The sequence below is a fragment of the Vicia villosa genome, linkage group LG3 (genome assembly GCF_029867415.1).
Source record: "Vicia villosa cultivar HV-30 ecotype Madison, WI linkage group LG3, Vvil1.0, whole genome shotgun sequence".
Lineage (NCBI taxonomy): Eukaryota > Viridiplantae > Streptophyta > Magnoliopsida > Fabales > Fabaceae > Vicia > Vicia villosa.
Genome location: NC_081182.1, coordinates 117,530,592 through 117,555,630, shown reverse-complemented (window position 1 = coordinate 117,555,630; position 25,039 = coordinate 117,530,592). Strand labels below are relative to the sequence as shown.

Below are 25,039 nucleotides of genomic sequence, written 5' to 3'. Positions count from 1 at the left end.
AAAAATGGCGCCAAGAACACACCCTAATTTGATTTTTGAAAATTCTGAAAACTGAACCAAATTGATTAAGTGAAGGGTCTATCTCACTCGTTTTTTCATGAGGATCATGATGGTGCCCTCATAATTCATTTATTTTTGATCTAAGGTGATCAATTTTGTGATGAACACGAAGAACCCTAATTCTGAATTTGAACATGAAATCGTGTATGATTGATGAATTGTGAAATTGATCGAGGGCTATTGATCAGTGATAGTGCAGAAACAAGATGGCAACTCAATTTTTCATTTATGATGCATGTATGTATGAGTTTGAAGTTCATGAGGCTTACCTTCAAAAACGGCCAAACTGGAGATTGAATTCTGAGTTGGAGGTGTTGCAGATGCTTTGTAATGATCTGGATAGCTTCAATGATGATTATAGAACATGTCTGAATGCTTGGAGTGGACTGAATTCATCTGAGCATAGCCATGGGACCCGATCTGCAGAGCTATGGAGTGAGGATCAAATTTGATGATTTTGGTGTTTCAGATCATGTATGATGGTTGGAACAGTTCATATGAAGCATATGGATGATGTTTAGAAGGTTAGTTTGGACAGATATGGCTTGGTATGAGAATTGGCATGATAAGGTTCACCATATGCAAACATGGAGGTTGAAGAGTGATTCTGAGTTTTAAGTGTTTTTGGGGGGTGTGAGTGGATCAAACACATCCCATATGATGTTTATGAGATGTTAGAACCATCACTTTGGCCATAACTTCAAGGATTTGGAGGTTGAGTTTTCTACCTCTTTGAAACTCATGAAACTTGCAAATCAAGAAAGAAGAGAGAAAACCTATAATTGTGAGGTTTTGGTGTGATTTGAAGAGTGATTTGAACCTCTATTTATAGGCCAAGAGTTCTGAATTCAGACCTTTGCAAGTTGATCAAGAAGTGATGATTTGGCTTAAGAGATAAAATGGAATCTTTCACATTTAATGCATATGGTTAAAAGTGACTTAACCATGGTTATTTCTCTAAGCTTCTTATCTCTTTCCATTCTGATCTCAAACCAGAAAAATATCTTCCAATTATTGCATTGGTGTGTCATCACTTGTGTTATAGGCCATATAGTGTATGAACTTAGTGAAAATGGCTTGTGATTTCATGCATAATGACCTCTAATGCCAAAATTCAAAACCATAGCTACACTCCATATTTTTTCATGCTCTTGGACATTTTGGAAAGCTCATGTTATGTACTTCAAAACCCTAGTTGGAATTTTCTTCAAGACCTTTAAGGAAATGGGTGAAAAAGATCCATGAACTTTGAAGAAAATGAGATTTTAAGTGCATTTTTCAAAAGATACCAACTTTGAAGCTCCATATCTCTTAAATGGTTGATCTCTTGGAAAATCATCATATGTGACAAAGTTGTTTATTGGATCAAAATCTACAACTTTCATGTTGGAAGTTTTTTTCAGTTTGTAGGTGAAATTTTGAGTTATTCCCTTCCAAAGTTTGGAAAAAACCATTGAAAAACACTTAGAAAATTTTCTAAGTATGAAAGTCAAACTTTTGACTTTTTGATTCTTGATTGATTTTCTTGATTTTTCTTGATCAAATGACTTCATATATCATATATTGATGATTCAAAACTTCAAAAGTCATGGTTGACCAAAATTCCCCAAAAGTCAATGGTGATCTTGTACAGTTGACTTTTTCAAACGAATCGCGTTTCTGGAGATTTCAAATGAACCAGGCTATCCTCACAAAATGAGTGGTATGAATGGATCATGTTGAGTTATTGGAGGATATTTAATCATAGCTTGAGTTGTGGCACCATGTTCTGATTAAAAAGTCAGTTGTTCAGATGAATTAGGTCAAAAACCCTAATTGTCGACCTGATGAAATTGATGACTGTGGATCTTGAATTGAGATGTGATTTCCATTGGATATTGCCATAAGGATTATTTGAAGATGATTGAAACCTTTGAGTGATTTCCTGGGGATTTTTAGGGTTTCCCAAATGTGATCCCTGATTTCAGTCCCTGATAGTTCAAAACCCTAATCTGATGATTTGAAATTTCACTGTTGATCAATCCTGGTGTAGGAGATGTCCTGAGCCAATGGATTAGGTCAAAATGATGTACTTGGGGTCTTGAGGTCATGTCCCAAGTCGTTAGGTCAAATCCTGAGCAAAAGTCAGGAGTATGCTATCTTCAGTCAAAACCCTAATCTGGTTGATTCAAAGTCTCTAAGCTTGTTGAAATGAAACTTTGAGGACCAGATGGTGACTGTTGATGAAGATAGTTCATTTGAGATGAAGGGAGAGCAAAACCTTAATTGGTTGTTGCTTGTACTGATGAGTGATTTCTTGATTAAAACCTGCTGAGCACAAGTAGCAAACACAAGCTATGCAATTTGTTAGTGATGAAAATGATGCATATGCAAATGATATGAGGTGTTATCTTAGGTCAAAAATTGGGGTATGACAATAGCCTGTCATCTTGTACTTGCTTCTAAACTCAGATTTGTAAATACAACGTTTGAATATCAGAGTCAATCAGCTTAGTGCATAGCATCTTCTTGTCTTCTGACTTTGAAGAGCTTGAGCGTGATACCGTTCAGAACTTCAGTGCTTCTGCTTCTGACTTCATGTTCTTTTGATGCTTCATAGTCCATGTTCTGTTTCTGCTTGACCATCTTCTGATGTCTTGCCAGGGCATGTTCTGATGCAGCCATCCAGAACCTTCTGAGTCAGTGCTTCTGAGCGTTGAATTGTGCATACTCTATATATATTTCCTGAAATGGAAAATGCAAAGGATTAGAGTACCACATTGTCTTATACAAAATTCATATATAATGTTATCATCAAAACAAGAATATTGATCAGAACAAATTTTGTTCTAACCAAAGCGATAAATGAGTACCTTGAATGATACAACTTCAAAAACAATATCCTACCATACATCCGCAAGTTGAAACACTCAAGCTTTGGAAAATCACCTCAAAAATCTTCGAATCACCGAACAAATTTTGAGTATAAACAACCAACAAAAGAATTAGAAAAACAAAACTAATATATATTACTAATTAGCCTTGGTGAAAGTGGGAAAAAGAGTGAACCAAGTGGAATAGGAACCCCACTGGTACAAAGCAAGAAAACAAAATTATACTGTCATCGCTTAGCGGAGCTAGGCTCGCTTAGCGGATGACAGAAAAACCAGAACAGAAACAGTTGTTCCAATTTTCCTCCACTTCACCTAAATACTTTTTAATCCTAAATATAAACAACATTTACAATCGTTGGGGTGCCTCCCAACAAGCGCTTGTTTTACGTTGTTAGCTCGACACCTTTATTGTTTCGGTGTTTGGAAAGTAGCTTCCTTCCGTCATGCCATGGTGACGTCTCACCGCACAAGCCTAAAGAAAGTGTCCTAACCAACCACTCAATAAACGTTACGAGTACAAATATATATAACGATTATACGAACATAAAAACGAAAATATACAACTATATACACAAACAAACACATATGCACAAGTATGGAACATAAACAACTATTATTATACAAAAAGATAAAGTTGGTGAATGTTGGATTCACAAGTTGAAAAGTGAAGATTTTGAATAACGAACTGGTCCGATCTCAACGTGTTTCACCAACATTCACCAACAAAAGTATACTTGTATGCAAACATATACAAGTAAACTTATATGGTGAACATAAACAAATAAACATGTACAAGTAAACATATATACAAGTGAAACTATACAATATATACGATATATACAAAGCTCAAGCCCACGAAAACTATTGCGATGCAATTCACAACCATCTCCGGCAACGGCGCCATTTTGTTGAAGCATGCATAGCGGGCAAGCAACAAAAGATTTGGAAATATTGATCCAGGAATTATCGTCCTCAGAGATGGAGAGATGTCATTCAACAGTTTCTACGGTTTCGAACTTTGGATTGAATGAGCAAAAAGTAAACAGATATAGACAGGAAAAGAATAAACACATTCTTTGAAGAGAAATAACTTATCAGGAATGTAAATATATTCACTGTTCACAAACATACGCTTACCAACCCGTTATACTCAACCTACGATACTCATCTATGTCATCACGTATCTCTCACATAAGCGTCCATCTCTGGAGCACAAACAAGATTATCTCACAACTAAGGTTATCTCTAACGCAAAGTCGCGAGAACATCCGTATTCTCGCGTCGGCGATCTCTCGCGCGCCTCTCAAACACGAAAGCATTAAGTACAGATACCCACAGTAAATGCTAGCTCTAAATCTATCTCTAGAGTTCAGAACCAACAGATTATCATCCTAGATAAGGATGTAAGAAGTTTATCTCTAAATCAACCCAAATCCCCAGCATAGAGCAAAAATCCAGAACAACATCAACACAGATTTGTAAAGCAAGTTAAACATAACATTATAATCGGTAAATATACATAAGATTCGAGTAACTATACAAACAAACCCAACACAAAGAAATACACAGAGAATATAAGAGATAAACCAAACATCTCGTGGGTTGTCAGCTCTGGTTGATGAGAAATCCACCTCCGATCTTCCAAGTGCATGACCCGGTGTTGTTTTCTAAGCCAATCCTACTCTAAGAATGAAGTTGATGGTGTTGGGACTCAAAAATATCCAACCCATAACCTAAAAATGTGATTTTTCCAATTTTTAACAAATCTGAAAATTCGTCAGCTCGCTTAGCGGCACAGAGTCCGCTTAGCGGACTCTGCTAAAAATCAAATTTTGTTTTCGCCATAACTCGAGAACCGTAACTCCGAATTGCGCCCGGTTCGAAGCGTTGGAAAGTTTATTCAATTCTCTATCCAATAATGAATGAATGGAAACCAAAATGATGATTTTGGTCATCCTTATTTTGAGCCTATGGAAGTCCGCTTGACGGTGGCTAAGCAGGCTTGCACCAAATTTGCGAAATCAAGTCGTGCATTTGACACTTTATTCCTCAAGGCTCCAATATGCATAGCTACCTATAAAACACATGAAAAACTATCAAATGGTATAAAAGTATATGAAAATACAACTATTCACAAAGTATACGTATTTATACACAAAACGGGGAATTATTCAAACGGTATTAACAAAAGTATCGATAAGTGCCACTATTTACATACACAAAATAAGTATATTTTGGCACTTATCAATGCTGGAGGTGTTGATTCTTGTGAAACATAAGGCATTGAAGGACCAGGAACAATTACTGACTCAGATTCAGGTGTTGAACTAGGACTCAAATTTAAACTAGGTGACAACTCGGTTTCAAGAGAGGGTACACTGACAGGTGCTCTAGGGAGGCTAGAACCAAGGATCAGAAACTCGAACTTAGACTCTAAGTCACTTATGTTCTCCCCATAAGATTGAGAACGAGTGAAGTATGACACATTTTCATGAAAGACGACATCTTTGGAAACAAATAATTTCTGACTCGGAGGATGATAACATTTGTACCCTCTTTTGTTGGGTGCATAACCCAGAAAGGTACATCTGACAACACGGGGATCCAACTTGCTGCGATATTTTTTGTGAACATGAACAAAATCAACACAACCAAACATGCGAGACTCAATAGTGTAACACCCCAAATCTACCCCGCAATATAATAAGAAATCAAAGTGCAAAATCTCAAAGACAACAATGTCATTTGAGGCGTCACATTTTCAACTTAAACAAAATCTCATGCAAGCTCATTAATAAAGATACATAACACAATTAATAGAGGAATCATAATCCAATAGTCATTCAAAACCAAAACAACTTTGAAACTCATAAACTTCAAGTTATAACATCATGGCCAATATGCCAACAATTAAACCACATGATCCATAAACAATAATAAAATCCAATCAAGCACAACGACATAAAGCAATCAAATGACAAATCCCCCGAGTGCTATGTATCAAAGCAATAGACACCGACTCGAGCTATGAAGGTAAACGGCTACTCCTCATCGTTACATGCACGTTACCGACAAAGGGTAACATTGAAATAGAAGGGGTGAAATATCGAACAATATAAATGAACGTATGATAATACTTATAGAAAAGAAAAGATCATACATCGTTCACCACTTCTCATCACAAACAACTTTCATCACAACAACAATGTTATTAACCATTCACAATATCATATTCAATTTCACAACTATGTCGTCAACACATCATAGCATTCACTTCATAATTATTAACAATTCAAAATGCGACTCAATATGCGACTTGACATTATGCACATGCATGTGGTACCATCTGGAGTAAAACTCATGTCTCAAACATTGCCACTTGGGCCATCTTCGTTGCCATTACAGGGTAATAGTCGCTGACATTTTCAGGCTAATAGTCGTTGCCATTTTCAGGTTCAGGCTAATAGCCGTTGCCATTTTCAGGCTAATAGACACTTATGCAATGGATGCGACTCAATGATGCACGTCCACAAAAGACATATTCACAACACACAACAACATCGTCTCAATAACATCAACTCAATGCCAAAGTTCTATGGCAACAACAACATCATTAAATTGGAAAATACAATTCTAGAAAGTTCTCAATAATTGTTCAAATCAATTTCATTAGATAGGCATTGATTAAAGCTCCTCGGAGGTTCAAATGGTGCGTCAAACGAACACCCAAGTCAACAGTTATGGTTCCTAGAAGTTAAAACAAAATATTTCAATTTTTGCACAGGGGAACCCGGTTCCTGAAATCTGGGAACCGGTTCCCATCCAAATAAGCAAATAAATAACGTAACAGAAGGCTAGGGAACTCAGTTCCTCCAAAACAGGAATCGGTTCCCATCCAATTAAAATCAATTCCTCACTCCCAAACCTCTCAGGAACTCGGTTCCCCCAAATCAGGAACCGGTTCCCGCTATTATGAAACCAAAAATTCCCAGATTTTTCTGCTACGAACTTCATCCCCTTAAACCTCTAAAACCCCATTCCTCAAACCTTAAAACACCATTTTTAATCCACAATTTCTCAGGTCTAGCACTAACATCAAATACAACAAATACTCAACAAATCATTTACCATTTTCAACATTCATCATCAACATCAAGATTTCAACTCTCATACAAACATGGATAATAGGACATACAATCAAATCCCCACCATAACCTATCTTCATACAAACCCTTATAATGAAAGAATCTCACCCTTACCTTAGATTTTGGATTGAAGACAACTCTAGCTTCAACTTTGGGACTTGACCTAGCTTTCTCCTCTTCTCTTCTCTCTTTCACAAAGCTTCTCTTCTAATTTTTTTTCCGATTTTCTGATATCTCTACACACTCTAATTCCTTGTTTTTGTTATTTTTACTAACTCTTAATGTGCTAATTGGCTTAAAACAACATCTCCCAATTGCTACCACTATTAACTCTAATTTTAGGCCCAATAAACTAAATAGTTCTAACTAAATCATATTATTACGAATATCTCCCAATAAAATAACATAATGTCAATTAAGCACATAATCACATAATCATCAATTAAACGGGTGTTACAAAGAGTATGTAAGATAGAAACAGATGGAAAACGTGAGAGCATAAATTGAGCAGGACTACTATTACCTAACACTCGAGATGGGACCCGGTTAATCAGATAGGAAGCAGTAAGATTTGCCTCCCCCCAATAAGAGGTGGGAACAAACATTTGAAAAAGGAAAGATCGAGCAACTTCAATTAAATGACAATTTTTTTCTTTATGCGATATTGTTTTGTTGTGGGGTGTCAACACATGTGAATTCATGGATAATGCCATGTTTACTAGTGAAGTTTGAGAAGGTATGATTGGCATATTCTTTACCATTGTCAGAACGAATTATTTTTATACCTTTCCCAAATTGTGTTTTTACCATATTATTAAATTGGATAAATATTTGTGGTACTTTGGATTTAGTATTCATCAAGAAAATCCAAGTTACTCGAGTACAATCATCAATAAATGAGACAAACCATTTTGCACCAAAAATATCAGAGGTAGGGGCAAGTCCCCAAACATCACAATGAATCACATCAAAAGGTTCAACACTTTTATAAAAACTGGAAGGAAAAGTAACACAATTGTGTTTTGCCAACTGATAAACATCACACTTAAAAGATTCAACATAATGGTGTAAGAACAATGACGGAAACATAGACTTAATTATATAAAATAGAGGATGATCGAGACGCTTGTGCTAAATCCAAATTTGTGAGACTAAAGTGAAAGACTGAGACTGGAGATAGGAGGACAACACCTTTGGATGGTCTTTAGAAAAGTAGTATATTCCTTCCTTTTCCTTTGCAATTCCAATCATCTTCCCTGTGGTAAGGTTTTGAAAAACACAATGGGACGTAAAAAAAGTTACTTTACAATTCTGATCACGGGTAAGCTTATGGATGGAAATTAAATTGTGGGAAAATGTGGGAACATGAAACATAGATTGCAACTGGAGTGGAGGTTGCATGTCAATATTTCCCGTGCCAACAACACAAGCATGAGAGCCATCGACAACAGTGATATAAGGAATACTCGAAGGTATGGTATAAAAGCATATTAATATGGAATCAAATGTCATATGATTAGTAGCACCAGAGTCAAGAATCCACGCATTCCTAGGGATATTACCACAAACAGTAAAAGATCATGAACACAAACTCTTACTAGTAAATGCTAGAGATCCAGAACCAGAAGGCTTACTCGTGGAGTCAAGCATAGACTTCAACTATTCCATATCATTCTGACTGAAGAAGGAAAGATCAGTTCTCCTCTTTTCAAAGCTTTCAGTATTATGGGCATGTGTAGCAACATGTGCCTGATGGTGGTGCATGTTACGAGAATCTCCTCCTCGACTAAGAACCTGCTCTCTCCCATGTAGTTTGAAACACATATCCTTTGTATGCCCTAGCCGGTTCAATGCTCACAATAGAATTTGGCACGACCGTTCTTGGATGATGATGGTGGTGGTCCTTGTCTTGTTGTTTTGCTAGCTACTAGTGCTGACACATCTGGGGACTGTTAATGAAGCATAGCTTGAGGACGGGTCTCCTCACTCCGAACAGTGTAAAAAACTTCATTAAGATCAGGAAATTTTTCCTTACCCAAAATCTGCACCCGAATACGGTCAAATTAAAGAATAAGGCCTGCTAAGAAATCAAAGATCATATCCCGCTCAACAACAGTATTCAAGGTGGCAGTATCTTTGCTGCACTCCATCTTCAAATTCTAATATTGATCCAACTCAATCCAAAAACCATTAAGAACTCCAAAATAATCAGTGACCGAAAGACTTCCCTGCTTAATGTTGAAGATTTTTCTCTTTAAATCATAACAAGCAGACCTATCTTGTTTCATGGAATAACTGCGACGAAGATAATCTCAAATTTCCTTTGCACTTGAGAGATACATGCAATTTTTACTAATTTCAGGAGATATGGAGTTCCAAAGCCAAGTAATAATAGCATAATCATCTTTATCCCAAGAAGGGAAGTTAAGAGCAGTAACCAGAGGATGATTTCCTTCAATATGATCAAGCATGTCACAGCATTTTAGAGTGTGTCTGATGAACTGAGTGTTAGACGCTGGCCTTAGGATCTAGAGGGGGGGTGAATAGATCGTTCACAGTTTTACGGAGTTAAACGACTTTTCAGCGGAAGTGATTCTGAATCGACTCGCGTCTATTCCGAACCACTATCGAAATGATTATATATGTGTTTAAAAAACCAGTCAAAGACTTGAGGTAAGTGATAAGAGTATACGTTGCAGAATCAAAGCGTTGCTCTTATTGAAAATCAGATTAACTTCTTGTATGATGGACAATGTTTGCAATGCAGTAAGATTGATAGAAACAAATATACAAACACTTGGTGATAATGATCAAATTGAAGGTGATTCAATGTGTGGTGGATTGTGATGTTTATGTAAGTTCTTAATTCACAATCTTAACACTCGAATCGTTGATCAATTTGCTATTATAACCAAATATGAACAGAATGTAAATGAAAAAGTAAAAGCGACAAGAACACGATATTTGTTTAGGCAGTTCGTCGATCGTCCTCGCTACGACTACGTCTGCCCCCAATTCCAAATTGAAATTGGGTAATCTTTCATTAATGTTGAAAGTAGTATATACAAAGAAGATAACAAAGCGATAAACGATAAACCAATTATGTCGATCCTTTGAATCTTCTTCCCCCTTAATCTTGAACAAGATCAAGGTTATCCAAGAGCTTCACTTTGATTCCCTTCTGCAGTGTCTTGATTCCTTGAACTCCCCGTTCCTCAATCGTTACACTCAGCCGAATCCTCAATGAACGCCTCTTGATAAAAACCCCCAAGAACCACCCGTCGTGGAGGACAAAACCCGCAGATTTTATTCACCAACAAACCCCACAAACCTTCACCCACTAGGAATCTTCAATTCCGTTCCATGGACGTTATCGAACTCATCACTAACCCGCAACGCAAGAATGATTATGTGTAATTGTGTTGGAGATGATGAAGAACGAAGATGAGAAGCGTTTGTGTATCTTTCAGTCGTTGGTGTTGTTTTTTGAATAATGAACCTTGGACAATATATATGATAGCTTAACAGTTGGAGATGAGAGAAACAGAATTTTTGGCATTCTTGATTAGTTAGGTCGACCTCTTGTAGTGCTTAGGTCGACCTAGCAGAGCTTGCAGAATTTTGCTCCCAGTTAGGTCGACCTGTTTAAGGAGTAGGTCGACCAGAATCCTCTTCAAATGCATTCTGGGGACATTTTCTCAGATTAGGTCGACCTAGTTGTTGTGTAGGTCGACCTAGCAGACTGGTATGTGAATTTCATCAATTTAGGTCGACCTAGATGATGTGTGAGTCGACCTAGCAGAAGTATATGGATTTTTCTCCATTTTAGGTCGACCTGGGTTGACAGTAGGTCGACCTAACTGCTGGTTTTCTGCATTCTTCTTGATCTGCTTGTGTTGAGTCGACCTATAAGTATAATAGATCAACCTGTACTATCATGAGTGATCAATGCTTGTTTTTCTTTGAGTTTTCTGCTGCCGCCTTGTTGTTTGAATGCTTATTTGAGTTTGCCATAAATCAAAAACATCTTTGAGTGTAATCTTGTATTCACATGCTCCCCCTTTTTGATGATGGCAAACCATTAGTCGAAGCTTTGGTGGTAAGGGATAAAGACTCAACAAAGCTCCCCCGTACATCCAGCATCTATCTCTCAACAAGGCAATCTCTCAACAAGGCTCCCCCGTACACTCAGCATCTATCTCCCCCTTTGACAACATCAAAAAAATACGACGAAAATAGAAGAGTAACAGGAGAAACATAGATAAAATGCTAGCATTCATAAAAAGGTAGCCAGTGATAGCATGAGAGTCAAATGAGCAAGAACGATATATGCATGAAGTCACTATAAGCATGTTAATTGATAGCATATTATAGTATCAATAATATTTTTGGAAGTGAACAACAATAATGTTACCGCTTTCTCAACTTTAATGGCAGCCTTTAATCAATGTGGAATGACGCCTGGCTAGATGATGAACTACCTTTACGCTAAAAAAATGTTAGCAAAGAGAACATATATATATATATATATATATATATATATATATATATATATATATATATATATAAAGTAAAGGAATAATATTAAGAGAGAACAAACGTAATTAGCCCAAATTAGAGATATCGAGTATCCCTAATTCCCTACGAATGTTGAAGTATTGCTCCGTTGCTAGAGGTTTGGTGAAGATGTCAGCTAGTTGCTTCTTGCTTTCTACATGTTCAAATGTAACGTCTCCTTTCTCTACATGATCTCGTAGAAAGTGATGTCTTATTTCAATATGCTTGGTACGTGAGTGTAAGACAGGATTTTTACTCAAGTTTATGGCACTTGTGTTATCGCACATGATAGGTATGCGATCAAGCTTAATACCAAAGTCAAGAAGTTGTTGCTTGAGCCATAATATTTGTGCACAGCAGCTTCCAGCAGCTACATATTCTGCCTCAGCAGTAGATAATGCAACTGATACTTGTTTCTTGCTATGCCAGCTTATCAATGAATTTGAGAATAGATGACACGTTCCACTGGTGCTTTTTCTATCTGATTTGCAGCCAGCAAAATCTGAATCGGAGAATCCTACCAAATGACACTCATTTCCTTTTGGATACCATAGGCCATATGTAGTAGTTCCACGTAAGTATCGCAGAATTCTTTTGACAGCTTTCAAGTGAGATTCTTTTGGACAAGATTGATATCTTGCACACATACACACACTAAACATAATGTCTGGTCTTGAGGCAGTAAGATACAATAGTGAACCTATCATACCTCGGTATAATTTCACGTCAACCTCTTTACCTTTCTCATCTTTGTCTAGATTAGTATTTGTTGCCATAGGTGTATCAATTTCTTTTGCTTCACTCATTCCAAATCTTTTGAGCAGCTCCGTACAGTATTTAGTTTGATTCACAAACGTTCCATGACTGAGTTGCTTGATTTGTAGGCCAAGGAAGAAATTTAGCTCACCCATGAGACTCATCTCAAATTCACTCTGCATAAGCTTAGAAAAATCTTTGACAAGTTTTGCATTAGTCGACCCAAATATAATGTCATCTACATAAATTTGGACTAAGAGAATATCTTTATCTTTTCTTCTAATAAAGAGAGTAGTGTCAACTTTACCCCTAGAGTACCCTTGACTAAGGAGAAATTTGCTCAACCGTTCGTACCAAGCCCGAGGGGCTTGTTTAAGACCGTATAGAGCACGTTTCAGCTTATAGACATGAGTTGGATACATGTAATTCTCAAAGCCGGGTGGCTGAGCAACATAGACTTCTTCATTTATATAGCCATTTAGAAAGGCACTTTTAACATCCATTTGGAATAGTTTGAAGTCTTTAGAACAAGCATAAGCAAGTAAGAGGCGAATAGCTTCGAGACGTGCTACAGGAGCGTATGTCTCTTCATAATCAATACCTTCCTCTTGATTATAACCTTGGGCAACTAATCTAGCTTTGTTTCTAGTAATAACACCGTTTTCATCAAGTTTGTTACGAAAAACCCATCTAGTGCCTATTACTTGATGATCTCCCGGATGAGGGACTAAGTCCCAAACATCATTCCGTTTAAATTGGTTTAATTCTTCTTGCATGGCCATTAGCCAATGCTCATCAAGTAATGCATCCTTAGCGTTTTTCGGCTCAACTTGTGAAACAAAAGCAAAATGATGACAGAAGTTACTTATCTTTGAGCGTGTTGTAACGCCCCTTGAGATGTCTCATATTATATTGTCAATTGGATGGTCTTTCACATTTGTCCAGGCCTTGGGAAGTTCTTCATTGTTTGAGATGCTTTCTTTTTCGTTTTCATTGTGAGACTCATATTTCTCTCTCTCAGCATCTTTCTTTACAATACTTTCATTCTCATCTTCCTTATCCTTGACAATGTCTTCAGTGGATGGACCTGCACCATTAAATGAAAGACCTTTCTCGACATATTTTGCATAAGATTCATCAAAAGAAACGTGTACTACACTTCCTTTACCAAGTATGGCTCCCCGATTGTTATCTCCATAGGTGACATACCCCTTTTTCTTTGCTTGAAACTCAACGAAAAGAGATAGGTCTCCAGTCATGTGTCTTGAACATTCGCTATCAAGGAACCACAACCTTTCGGCAATGTCAAGACACTTTTCCTGCAAGATTAAATTAGAGTGGAAGGTCCCCAATCTTCATTGGGTCCTAGATGGTGAGTACACAATTTGTTGCACTTAGGCAACCATTGAAATACTCCTTTAGGAACTAAAATTCTCCTAAATTTGCATTTTTCAATGGTATGTCCCTTTTTGCAACAATAATGACAGGTAATATGATGAGAATATGGAGTTTTGCTAGTTGATACTTTTGGTACAAAAGTGTATTTACTATATAAAGGAGTATACGATCTTTTGAACTTGTTTGGATCAACCGCAAAAGTCACTTTTGGTTGTAGAGCCTTGTCTAACTTGGCTTTTAGATCTCTTACTTCTTTTTGCCAAATGTGACATGTCTCACAACCAAACCATGATGTAGGATCTATTTCAACTTTATCCTTTTGAATGTCTAGCATAGATTGTTTTAAAGCTTCCATATCCTTTTCGGTTTTCTCAACTTTTGATTCAAGATATGAAAAACTTTTCTTATTTGAGGCCAAAAGTTTGAAAGCTTTAATTGCATCTATATGTAATTCTTCAAAAGCAAGTTTTAGTTGAGAATGAGATACCTTATCTACGAGTTCAGGTTTAAGATGACTTACAGCTTTCTTTTTCTTGTTTTGATGAGCCATGAAACAAAGGTTTGCTGATTCTTCTTCATCGCTTGATGAGCTTTCACTAGATGAATCACTTTCCCATGCTATGTAGGCTCTTTTAGATTTGTTATGACCTTTGCTTTGGTTCTTCTCCTTTTCTTTCTTAAGGTATGGACAATCCGGTTTGTAGTGACCGGCTTTCCCACAATTGAAGCAAAGACCTTTGATTTTTCCCTTGTTGTCGTCATCTTGTTTGAACATGTTTGATTGCTTTCTATAGTTGATCAAGCCTTTGTCAGAATGTTTTGCTCCATTTTTCTTTAGATATTTGTTGTATCTTCGCACAAACAGTCCCATTTCCTCATCATCGGAGTCTTCGTCATCACTTGTGTCACTATCCTTTGGCTCTCGTTTTGAGGTCTTGGAGCTCGAAGCTTTTAGAGCTATTGACTTCTTCTCTACCTCTTTCTCCATGTTCTTTTCTTTCTTTGTCCTTTTCTCATGCATGTCAAGGCATTTAAGGTGTTGTTCATGTTCCTCTAGTTTACCAAATAGAGTTGTGATGTCTAAAGTGTTTAGATCATTTGCTTCCTTTATTGTTGTAACTTTGGGTTGCCATTCCCTGTTCAAACATCTTAAGATTTTGTTAGTAGCAACTGCATTGGAAACAGGTCTATCAAGAGAATTTAACCGATTTTTCAGATGAACGAATCTCTTCTGCATGTTTTCGATGGATTCACCATCTTTCATGTGGAAGAGTTCGAACTCTTGAGTTGACGTATTGATCCTAGCTAGTTTGACATCATCCGTTCCCTCGTGGGCAACTTGCAATGTGTCCCACATAGCTTTAGCTGATCTACAATGGGAAACGCGATAGTATTCATCAACTCCTAGAGCTGAGATTAGAATGTTTCTCGCTTTCCAATCGTATGCATATCTCTTTTCATCTTCAGCATCCCAAGTATTTTCTGGTTTTGGAACAACTGCACCAGCTGCATTTGTCATGGTGATCTGAAAGGGACCATTGACAATAGCTGTCCAGATGTTCCTATCAATTGCATTGATGTGGACACACATACAATCCTTCCAATAGCCATAGTTTTCACCGTTGAAAACTGGAGCTCTATTGTGAGCCCCTTTAGGTCCGGAAGCCATCTTTCCAATAAGTGTTTCACGTAGCACGGAATAAACCAGAGCTCTGATACCACTTGTTAGACGCTGGCCTTAGGATCTAGAGGGGGGGTGAATAGATCGTTCACAGTTTTACGGAGTTAAATGACTTTTCAGCGGAAGTGATTCTGAATCGACTCGCGTCTATTCCGAACCACTATCGAAATGATTATATATGTGTTTAAAAAACCAGTCAAAGACTTGAGGTAAGTGATAAGAGTATACGTTGCAGAATCAAAGCGTTGCTCTTATTGAAAATCAGATTAACTTCTTGTATGATGGACAATGTTTGCAATGCAGTAAGATTGATAGAAACAAATATACAAACACTTGGTGATAATGATCAAATTGAAGGTGATTCAATGTGTGGTGGATTGTGATGTTTATGTAAGTTCTTAATTCACAATCTTAACACTCGAATCGTTGATCAATTTGCTATTATAACCAAATATGAACAGAATGTAAATGAAAAAGTAAAAGCGACAAGAACACGATATTTGTTTAGGCAGTTCGTCGATCGTCCTCGCTACGACTACGTCTGCCCCCAATTCCAAATTGAAATTGGGTAATCTTTCATTAATGTTGAAAGTAGTATATACAAAGAAGATAACAAAGCGATAAACGATAAACCAATTATGTCGATCCTTTGAATCTTCTTCCCCCTTAATCTTGAACAAGATCAAGGTTATCCAAGAGCTTCACTTTGATTCCCTTCTGCAGTGTCTTGATTCCTTGAACTCCCCGTTCCTCAATCGTTACACTCAGCCGAATCCTCAATGAACGCCTCTTGATAAAAACCCCCAAGAACCACCCGTCGTGGAGGACAAAACCCGCAGATTTTATTCACCAACAAACCCCACAAACCTTCACCCACTAGGAATCTTCAATTCCGTTCCATGGATGTTATCGAACTCATCACTAACCCGCAACGCAAGAATGATTATGTGTAATTGTGTTGGAGATGATGAAGAACGAAGATGAGAAGCGTTTGTGTATCTTTCAGTCGTTGGTGTTGTTTTTTGAATAATGAACCTTGGACAATATATATGATAGCTTAACAGTTGGAGATGAGAGAAACAGAATTTTTGGCATTCTTGATCAGTTAGGTCGACCTCTTGTAGTGCTTAGGTCGACCTAGCAGAGCTTGCAGAATTTTGCTCCCAGTTAGGTCGACCTGTTTAAGGAGTAGGTCGACCAGAATCCTCTTCAAATGCATTCTGGGGACATTTTCTCAGATTAGGTCGACCTAGTTGTTGTGTAGGTCGACCTAGCAGACTGGTATGTGAATTTCATCAATTTAGGTCGACCTAGATGATGTGTGAGTCGACCTAGCAGAAGTATATGGATTTTCTCCATTTTAGGTCGACCTGGGTTGACAGTAGGTCGACCTAACTGCTGGTTTTCTGCATTCTTCTTGATCTGCTTGTGTTGAGTCGACCTATAAGTATAATAGATCAACCTGTACTATCATGAGTGATCAATGCTTGTTTTTCTTTGAGTTTTCTGCTGCCGCCTTGTTGTTTGAATGCTTATTTGAGTTTGCCATAAATCAAAAACATCTTTGAGTGTAATCTTGTATTCACACTGAGACCATTGAAAATAATTTTTGCCGGTAAGCCAATAACCTTTTTGAACGAAAAAATCCTTAGCATTAAATGGGGCTGGTGGATTTGTTGGAGGTGGAGGTGGAGGTGGTTGTTTGTTAATAATCTCAGTCATTGAAGGGACAATCGAGATGAACAAACTACAGATATGTATTGACTCACAAAGAAAAACCCAAAAAATACCCAAAATCCAAAGTATGTTGGACTGTTATTTTGTTCACAAAAACGGAATCAGGAAGGCTGGACGATGAAACTGGGAAATTTTGGTGGTGATTGGAGTTGCAGGAGTGCAAAGACGACCTGCCATGAAAAGAAAAAAAACTCCACTACAAGGGCGGCTAGGGTTTATGCGGAAGTGACACCCCCAAATTCGGGAGCTCGTGATACCATGTTGTATAATATTTCACTGATATATTAAAGTTATCATTACAATGTTGTAACTTCATGCTTAAATAAGAGAGAATAGAAAACCTAATGGGCTTTGACTAATGGGCCTCATTACTAATACTACCAATTACTATTTACAGTCCAATATTTACAACAGACCTAAAATATGTTGGTCTAAAAAAATATCAAATTTATGACAAGGTTGCTACTTATAAAGCATCAGAGGTGTTACGAAAATGTATCTCCGGATACACCAAAATAATATTCGGAGATCCATCTCCGGATCTGTTTTAGGGAAAAATGAGGTGTGTGGCTGAATTTCGAAGGACTTGTGTGATTTAGGTGCGTTTGAAGATGCATCTCTAGACAAACTAAAAGCATTATTGAATTTTCAGGAATATGTGTCACTCTCCAGAGTGGAAAGAGTATTCCCCTAATTTTATATCTGATTTAGAAACTTTATTATACACATAATTTCTTATTATACTCTTGGAAAACCATTGTTTACAAACAAATTCACTGTCAAACTAGTTTCCCATCAGGCAATTTCACAACTCTGGCATATGAATAAGCAGATGTATGATCCATACTTAAGTAATTATGATTAAGGCTAAACATGATTAATGATCTAACCGTTATGATTGATTAGAAGTGTAAAAAGAATTACACCAACTATATATGAATTAATACTAATATGATAATCCATCTACCATAGTTGATCCACCCTCTAATTAGGAAATCCACATGTTTTTCCTATAACTGAACTGAATCAATATACATATGATTCTGGTATAACTTAGAAGGTACAATAAATCTCAGAACAATTAAATATATTACTTTACTATATGAATATATATTGAAAACTATAAAATAAAGTGTTATACACATAAGTTCCTCCCCCTAAGACTATATCATAAATCATTGGTCTAGATTTTCTAACTCTTCACATAACCTATCATATTTCTGGAATTGTGGTATATGGATCAATTAGCAGAGCTATTCCAGTACCATGCATCTTCATGAATCTATGATCCATTTGTTCCGAATTACCATGCATTGAATTACCATGCATAAAGGTATGCTGAGGATCATATTCTCCCTTTAACTTTCTTACAACATTAAACATGCCAAAGAAAGTTTTCAGTCTTTAAATGTGATCAACTTCTGGTTTAAAGATACTCCCCAAAGATGTACTAGCAGCATAGCATGCTTCATATTCTCAAAATGCGGTTTAACTTGTAAACCTGAAAAATAAACAAAAATGTTTATGTGATTAGGTTGATATATGGAATTCGCGAAGTAAACAAAAATGTAAGAACAGCAACAAAATTATCAACCTGAGCAGTTCTGCTAGGGAGTTGCACTTCTATGCAGTTTCGATGGCCATCCACTCTGTCAACACATGTTCCGCATCAAAATACGATAAGCCAAAAACAGAAACAACAATAACGACAAGGACACAACCAAAGAGGAGATTCAAGAAGCACGAGTACCTTTTACTTATAGTTCTTTGAAAATATTGGTTCTCTCTAAGGATCCCTTGACCGGCATACTTTATTTCATCCGTGTTCAAAATTAGCTGTATCACCAAAATGTTTCGACAAAGTTAGTTTACCTTCAACGAGCCTAAAAAATGCTAAATATTCGAGTTCGGATAAATAATCAGTGCATGAGGGGGAAAAAACATAAGATATATGTGAAGTTTCATGTTTAACTATGAACTGATACTGACTTGATATTCCCCGGCTTCTTCTACTCCAACTGTGTAACTATCATAAGAATCTGTTGGATGAAAATTGAAAATGAAGAGTAGGGGGCCTCTGACGTAAGATATGACCTGCATGGTATACGATAGTACGATACAATAATAAGTACATGTGACATGTCCATAAGCTGTTTCAGCTTATTTCCAAAATAACTTATGAAAACAGTTTGATAGGATTGGTGTGAAAAACCGGTGTACCTTTGAACTGTCATTAACATGGTGAAAGGATGGAAAACCGCGCGAGAGCACTCTCTCATTTTTATCAAGCCTCATCATGTCCTGAAAAGAATAGAACAAGTAATTTCATAATCTCCATTTGTTTAAGGGCAAGTTACAAATATAACTAGTGAGAAGGAATAGAAATATAACAAAAGGGATTGAATTAAGACCTTATCAAAGGTAAATAAATCACGGTGAACTCCATCTTTTTCCAAAAGATCCCACTGACGATTGGCAAGCGAATATGAGTAGTCGTTGCTTGACGTTGGAAACTCAACTCTCTGGCTCAGGTAAAACATTAAAACATTATCAGTTACAAACAGGAGGAGTGTAGTTGTGATATTTAAAAGGAGTAATCCTTACCTTTGGATGCCCAAATTCATTGCCCATGAAGTTCATATACGCACGGCCGCCAATTGTTAACGTGATCAATCTGATCATCTGGCACAAAAGTATAAAAAAACGTTGAACTCAAACTTTTAAATTCATGTCTTCACTTCTAAATAGAAAAATGGAAAATTAGTTAAGCATACTTTATGTAATGAAGAACCTCTCAATAAAGACTCCTTATAATGTTCTGAATGCTCGTCAATTTCACCGAACAATACTTCTGCAAGTGACCGCCTTCCAGATATGGACTGGCGACAAGATTAGAAAAAGTTAGATCCATAATGACACCTGAAATATAAACCTCGCAGATCTTCAAGAAATCAAAAAAGGGTGACATACCTGGTTGTGATTTTCTGCATACAAGAGCATCTTATTAGCATTTTCCTTTTTTGAAACTAATGTGTTAACAATCTGCAGTTTGAGATGCAACAGCAAATAAATTATTGAATTTCATTTTTTTTAAATTGAGTAATACTAAAGGAACCAACAAATACATTTAATAAAAAAATCATCGATTATATTCGAGTACGACCTTAGTCATGCTCCATTCATGGTCAGGAACAGTCTCAAGAAAAGTTGACCACATCTCGGGGGCAGAAAGGTTTACATAGTAATCAAATCCCAGTCCACCTTGAGAAGTTGGCTCACATAATCCAGGATAATATGTTGCCTGATCAATAACCAATACAAATATTATACAAATCAAGGTGAAGATCAAGGATAATCACTAATTATGAGGAATTAAATTAGGCACCGAAGGAAAGGTCATTGAAACGGGAAGGAAAATATTGCAGTATAATATAAATGAAATGAACATGAAATCTTACGTCTTCCGCTATTGTGATGATATTTGGGTGAAGAACATGTAGTATCTCATTGGCCATGATAAGATATAATAGTGCATCTTTGTCAACATATTGGTTGCTATACCTGAATGAAAGTAGAATTTGTAATCAATGCAATTTTCAATGTAATTATGTTCTACATTTTCAAATATACCTACAATGTTAATAAATAATAAGAAGCGAAGTTCGGAAATGGCCTTACTCCTCCAAGTCACCAGTAAAAGAAGCAAAACCATTGTGAGTATATATCATAGATGAAAGTGAATGAAACTGGAAACCATCAATTTGATACTCCTCTATCCACCTGTTCAAACATCGCCTCGTGAGCAATTATAAATTATAACAACTGGTATACAACGTCTATGCTTTGCAAATGCATATACCAGTTCAAGTTTGATAGAAGGAAATGAAGAACATCAACATCGCCATATTTGAACATTCTGGTTCCCCAGAACTTGTGTTGTCCCCGTTTACCTATTCAAAAAGTCAAATCACAATTGGCATTTACAGGTTTTCGAATAAAGACAGAGTTCAGCGTAGAAAAGTTCGATTCAGCACTTTACTTTTCTAAGGAACAAACAAGCTCAAACTCTCAACTATACGAATGCTCCAAACTCAAGCTTTATAAACTTGACAACAAAAGCTTATTCATAGCTCATGTATGTGTGTTCTGAGGTGCACCGAGTATCAAAGGAAATTAATTCGGCAGTGTAACTAATTAAAGAGATTCTAGCAGCGTGAAAAGGTACCCGAATGAAAATAACAGTCGTTAGATCCATCGAACAATGATAATCCAACCATCTCGTCTGCAGCGGCATATGAATGGACGATTTCCATGAAAACAAGCAATCCTAGTCCTATACAGGCAAAAGCAGAGTTAGCAAAACAGTTGTCATAGAATCCAGCAGCATGTTTTTCTGTCTCGGTGTTCAATACTAATGAAGGTTGTGATTAAATATCTACTCACCGTGTGCCTCATCGACTAATCGCTTGAAGTCATCAGGAGTGCCATATCGACTACTAGTAGCATAAAAATTGGTAACCTGCACCAATAAGATAGAAGTTTGAGCATGTTCCAAACTAAATTTTCCTAACTCCCCTTGTGCATTCCTTGATACTTAACGAAATTCTAAAGGAACTTAATCAAGATATAATTACAGTTATAAAACTGATTAAGAATTACAACAACGTTTAACTTACTCGGTAACCAACAGTAAAATAATCCTTGTGTTCGACAACTCCAATCAACTGGATTGCATTGTATCCAGCTTCTTTTATGTACGGAAGAGTCTGCATTAAGTATATAATAAAATTGTAACATACCGGAGATATGTATAATGGTTTAAATTAACTAAGTAAAAAAAAACTGAGAAACCTTGTCTGTAAAATCATTGAACGAGGATATTTTTGGCTCAGATCCACTGATTCCAATATGAGCTTCATATATCCGCAATGACTTTGGAACTTTCGGGCTTTGATTTTTCCATTTGTATACATCTTCAGGAGGTGGTTCCCAATGAATTGCATAAGCTTGCCTTCCATCTAACTCTGAATGCATGACGTTCGGATGACACTAAATCAGTAAAGCACAAACAAATAAAAATTAATCGATCATAAGGTTTACCTGGCTGCACATATGTAGCCCAAGCAGGTACTCGCTCCAATGGTCCATTTGTAGTGTTAAAGTAAACCCTGTACTTGCTTCCATGAGGAATACCAGGAATATACTTTTTCAACCACGCCTTCCTACCTTTACGTGTCTCGAGCCAATACAATATAGGAGGCTTCAGTGCACGAATCCTCTCTTGCCATTCTGGATCAACTTTTATATTAAATATGTCGTAATTCTTGCCATCATCAATCACCGCATAAGGGGAAGGTCCATTCTTTGCCGCCCATTCCTTATACCTTGTTTCTGCATCCGGTATGTGTCCTAACTCCTCCATTGTTTGAGGTCCATTGGGACCAAAAATCTGCTCATACAACTTAGCTGGAACTTCGAAATGGTTTTTTATATAACGGTCTTCTCCCGGTTGCCAGTACTCGTCGTTTGATTTTTTGAAAAGCTCTTCAATGGTGACTCCACTATCCCCTTTATCATAATCGTCTACATAGTTATACTGCTGAAAATATAGTTCATCCGGCTCTTCTCCCTCTCTAAGCTTATCGTCAAGAATAATAAACCAGTATCCGAAATCATCATGACCAAAGTAATGCTCTCTTGCACAATTTTCTGTAGCTGACCAACCATTGAAGTCGGCAGTAATTGCACAATAGCGAGCTCCTGGAGCCCATTCCATATAATCCACCCGATGTTCTGGATGACGATGCATGCCCAATAACTCATACCTGAACAGACATAATAAAGAAGAATAAAAAAGGAACCTCATAATTTTACAACGACAACTTTGTAAAATAAATCTAAAAAGCATGATCAATAGTTTTAAATAACCACAATTCCATAACATCGATAAATTCAAAAACATATAGGAAACAAACATAAACAATGTCATAGGAAAATGCAGCTTATAGCTGATGACCAGAATACACAGTAATACACTAAAGTTAACGCCAAGTAATAGAACTAACCCAGAAGCCATCTCTTTGAAGTTCATGTGCCGTTTCAAAATATCGTCTTTCAGGTCTTTCAGCGCTTTATATCTACAAAACAAATGAAAACCAGCATCTTAAAATTCCCTGCTTCAAATTTCCAACACACCAAGAAACAAAAGTAGGTACCTAACATAGCTATGTAATTCAGTAGCACCAACTGCGAAAATTGAAAACAAACAAGTTTTTCTGCACATTTCTATTCAGTGATAGTTACACCAACTTCACTGCTCATGACATTGCCAAACTTATTATAGGATAATTACTGAGTAAATCCTTGAATATGTGCATTTTTTGGTTTAAACTCGCATGCATCCTCCTACGGAAGGTGTTCGTGTTCGAGGCCATCAGAGCAACAAGGTAGGACCTTTTCCTATGGAATTCATTTTGCACAAGGAATCAAACAAAGGCCCAATAAAGGAAGTCGATCTACCGTTCCGAAACAGGGCCTAATAATTATTCAATCCAAATGCATATATCCACATGCGTGTGCGTAAAGCTTAAGGTACACACACTTTTGATATTTCACTCCACCTCTTTCTTTTTGGACTCTTTCCCTGACTTGGGCGTTGGAGTGCTAACGTTGCACGTTCCCCCGTTCAACCGCATCGGAGAGTTGCAGCACTGGAGTCCATCACCTCAATTCACACATAATTCTGATTCTGATCCAAAACACTTGTAATTCAGGTTTTAAAATGCTTTCACAGATGCAATTGCGGCCCTAATAAAACAGTGCTTTCGTGGTCTCTGCAACTAACTGTATTGCAACTACAATTGCGGCTAAATGGACCGCAATAGCCCACATTTTAGTGCAACATAAAGGTTCAATATGAAACCATTTGTACTATTCATCATCCCCAGGCCCTTCTTTATTTGAGAAATTACATATGACACCCTGTTTGTGAGTCCCAAACATAGAGTGTAACTTCCACATGAGAATGAATGAAGGGTAGTAACAATTACAACTTCTACTAAAGACTCAAACTTTCTAACAGAAGCACAAAAACAAAACACACCCAGATAATCCAAACACAAATTCTACAAAACAGCAACCAAATTTCAATATTCAAATTCAATTCACTTGCCTCTCACGAAGAAACTGAGCAAATGCTTTATGAGTAATACCACGTTTGACGAGAAACCCAACAGGGTCATAACCCTTTTCACCATCAGAATCAGTGTCATTGGAATCGGTATTAAACTGTTTCTTTTTCTGCTTTTGTTGTTGTTGAGGGTTTTGTTGTGAACCGGAACAAGCGGTTTTTAGAGTGGTTTTTCTGCGGGAAAAGGTAACTGTTTGGGGGTGAAGAAGTGAAGAAGAGGGTGTGGATTGAGTTTGATGGAAGAAGAAGATGTTGAGTGGGATTGAGAGAGTTGTTGTCATTGTTATTTGAGAATGGATAAGGAAGAAGTGAAAAAACAGTGACAGAGGAGCGAAGAATGCGCTACTCAGTGTTGTGTTGGGTTGGGTTCTAGAGAGGTTTTTGAGTCAACTCGGGGAACAAGGAATATAGACACAAACTGTAAAATCTAGGACTTTTTATTATTTTATAAGAATTCCTATGTGGGACTAAAAAATGTTTTTTATTGTTTTTTTATAAATATATGAATTTTTTATTAAATTGTTTACAAGAGATACTCAAATTCAATACAACATACTATCAAATAAAATATTTTGAAAATAAGAAGGGATTAAACTAAGGCTATGACAATCCTCTTAATTCTATCAACTAAATTTGATGTATT

At 36.9% G+C, this 25,039-nt stretch overlaps 1 protein-coding gene across 1 annotated transcript; it reads right to left on the bottom strand.

The window, feature by feature from the left end:
- Positions 1 to 18,229: 18,229 nt before the first annotated feature.
- LOC131662389 (1,4-alpha-glucan-branching enzyme 3, chloroplastic/amyloplastic) lies at positions 18,230 to 24,815 on the bottom strand. The gene is made up of 20 exons (XM_058932161.1): positions 24,379 to 24,815; positions 23,273 to 23,344; positions 22,308 to 23,032; positions 22,059 to 22,231; positions 21,884 to 21,973; positions 21,651 to 21,726; positions 21,433 to 21,540; positions 21,067 to 21,157; positions 20,886 to 20,987; positions 20,666 to 20,768; positions 20,371 to 20,508; positions 20,178 to 20,249; positions 19,982 to 20,086; positions 19,812 to 19,889; positions 19,619 to 19,729; positions 19,428 to 19,508; positions 19,197 to 19,301; positions 18,958 to 19,043; positions 18,802 to 18,856; positions 18,230 to 18,708 (listed from the first exon to the last, which is right to left on the bottom strand). The coding sequence occupies exons 1-20, from the start codon at positions 24,675 to 24,677 to the stop codon at positions 18,676 to 18,678; spliced, it is 2,703 nt and encodes a 900-aa protein (XP_058788144.1). The 5' UTR covers positions 24,678 to 24,815; the 3' UTR covers positions 18,230 to 18,675.
- Positions 24,816 to 25,039: the final 224 nt, after the last annotated feature.

What these genes read in the sequence shown, in the direction of transcription:
- LOC131662389 (XM_058932161.1), bottom strand. Translation starts at nt 24,677, where the DNA reads ATGACAACAACTCTCTCAATCCCACTCAACATCTTCTTCTTCCATCAA. An exon ending in TTCAAAGAGATGGCTTCTGG is followed by an intron (nt 23,033 to 23,272) that starts GTTAGTTCTATT and finishes ATGTCTGTTCAG; the next exon opens with GTATGAGTTATTGGGCATGC. An exon ending in CGACTGTTATTTTCATTCGG is followed by an intron (nt 21,158 to 21,432) that starts GTACCTTTTCAC and finishes CTTTTTGAATAG; the next exon opens with GTAAACGGGGACAACACAAG.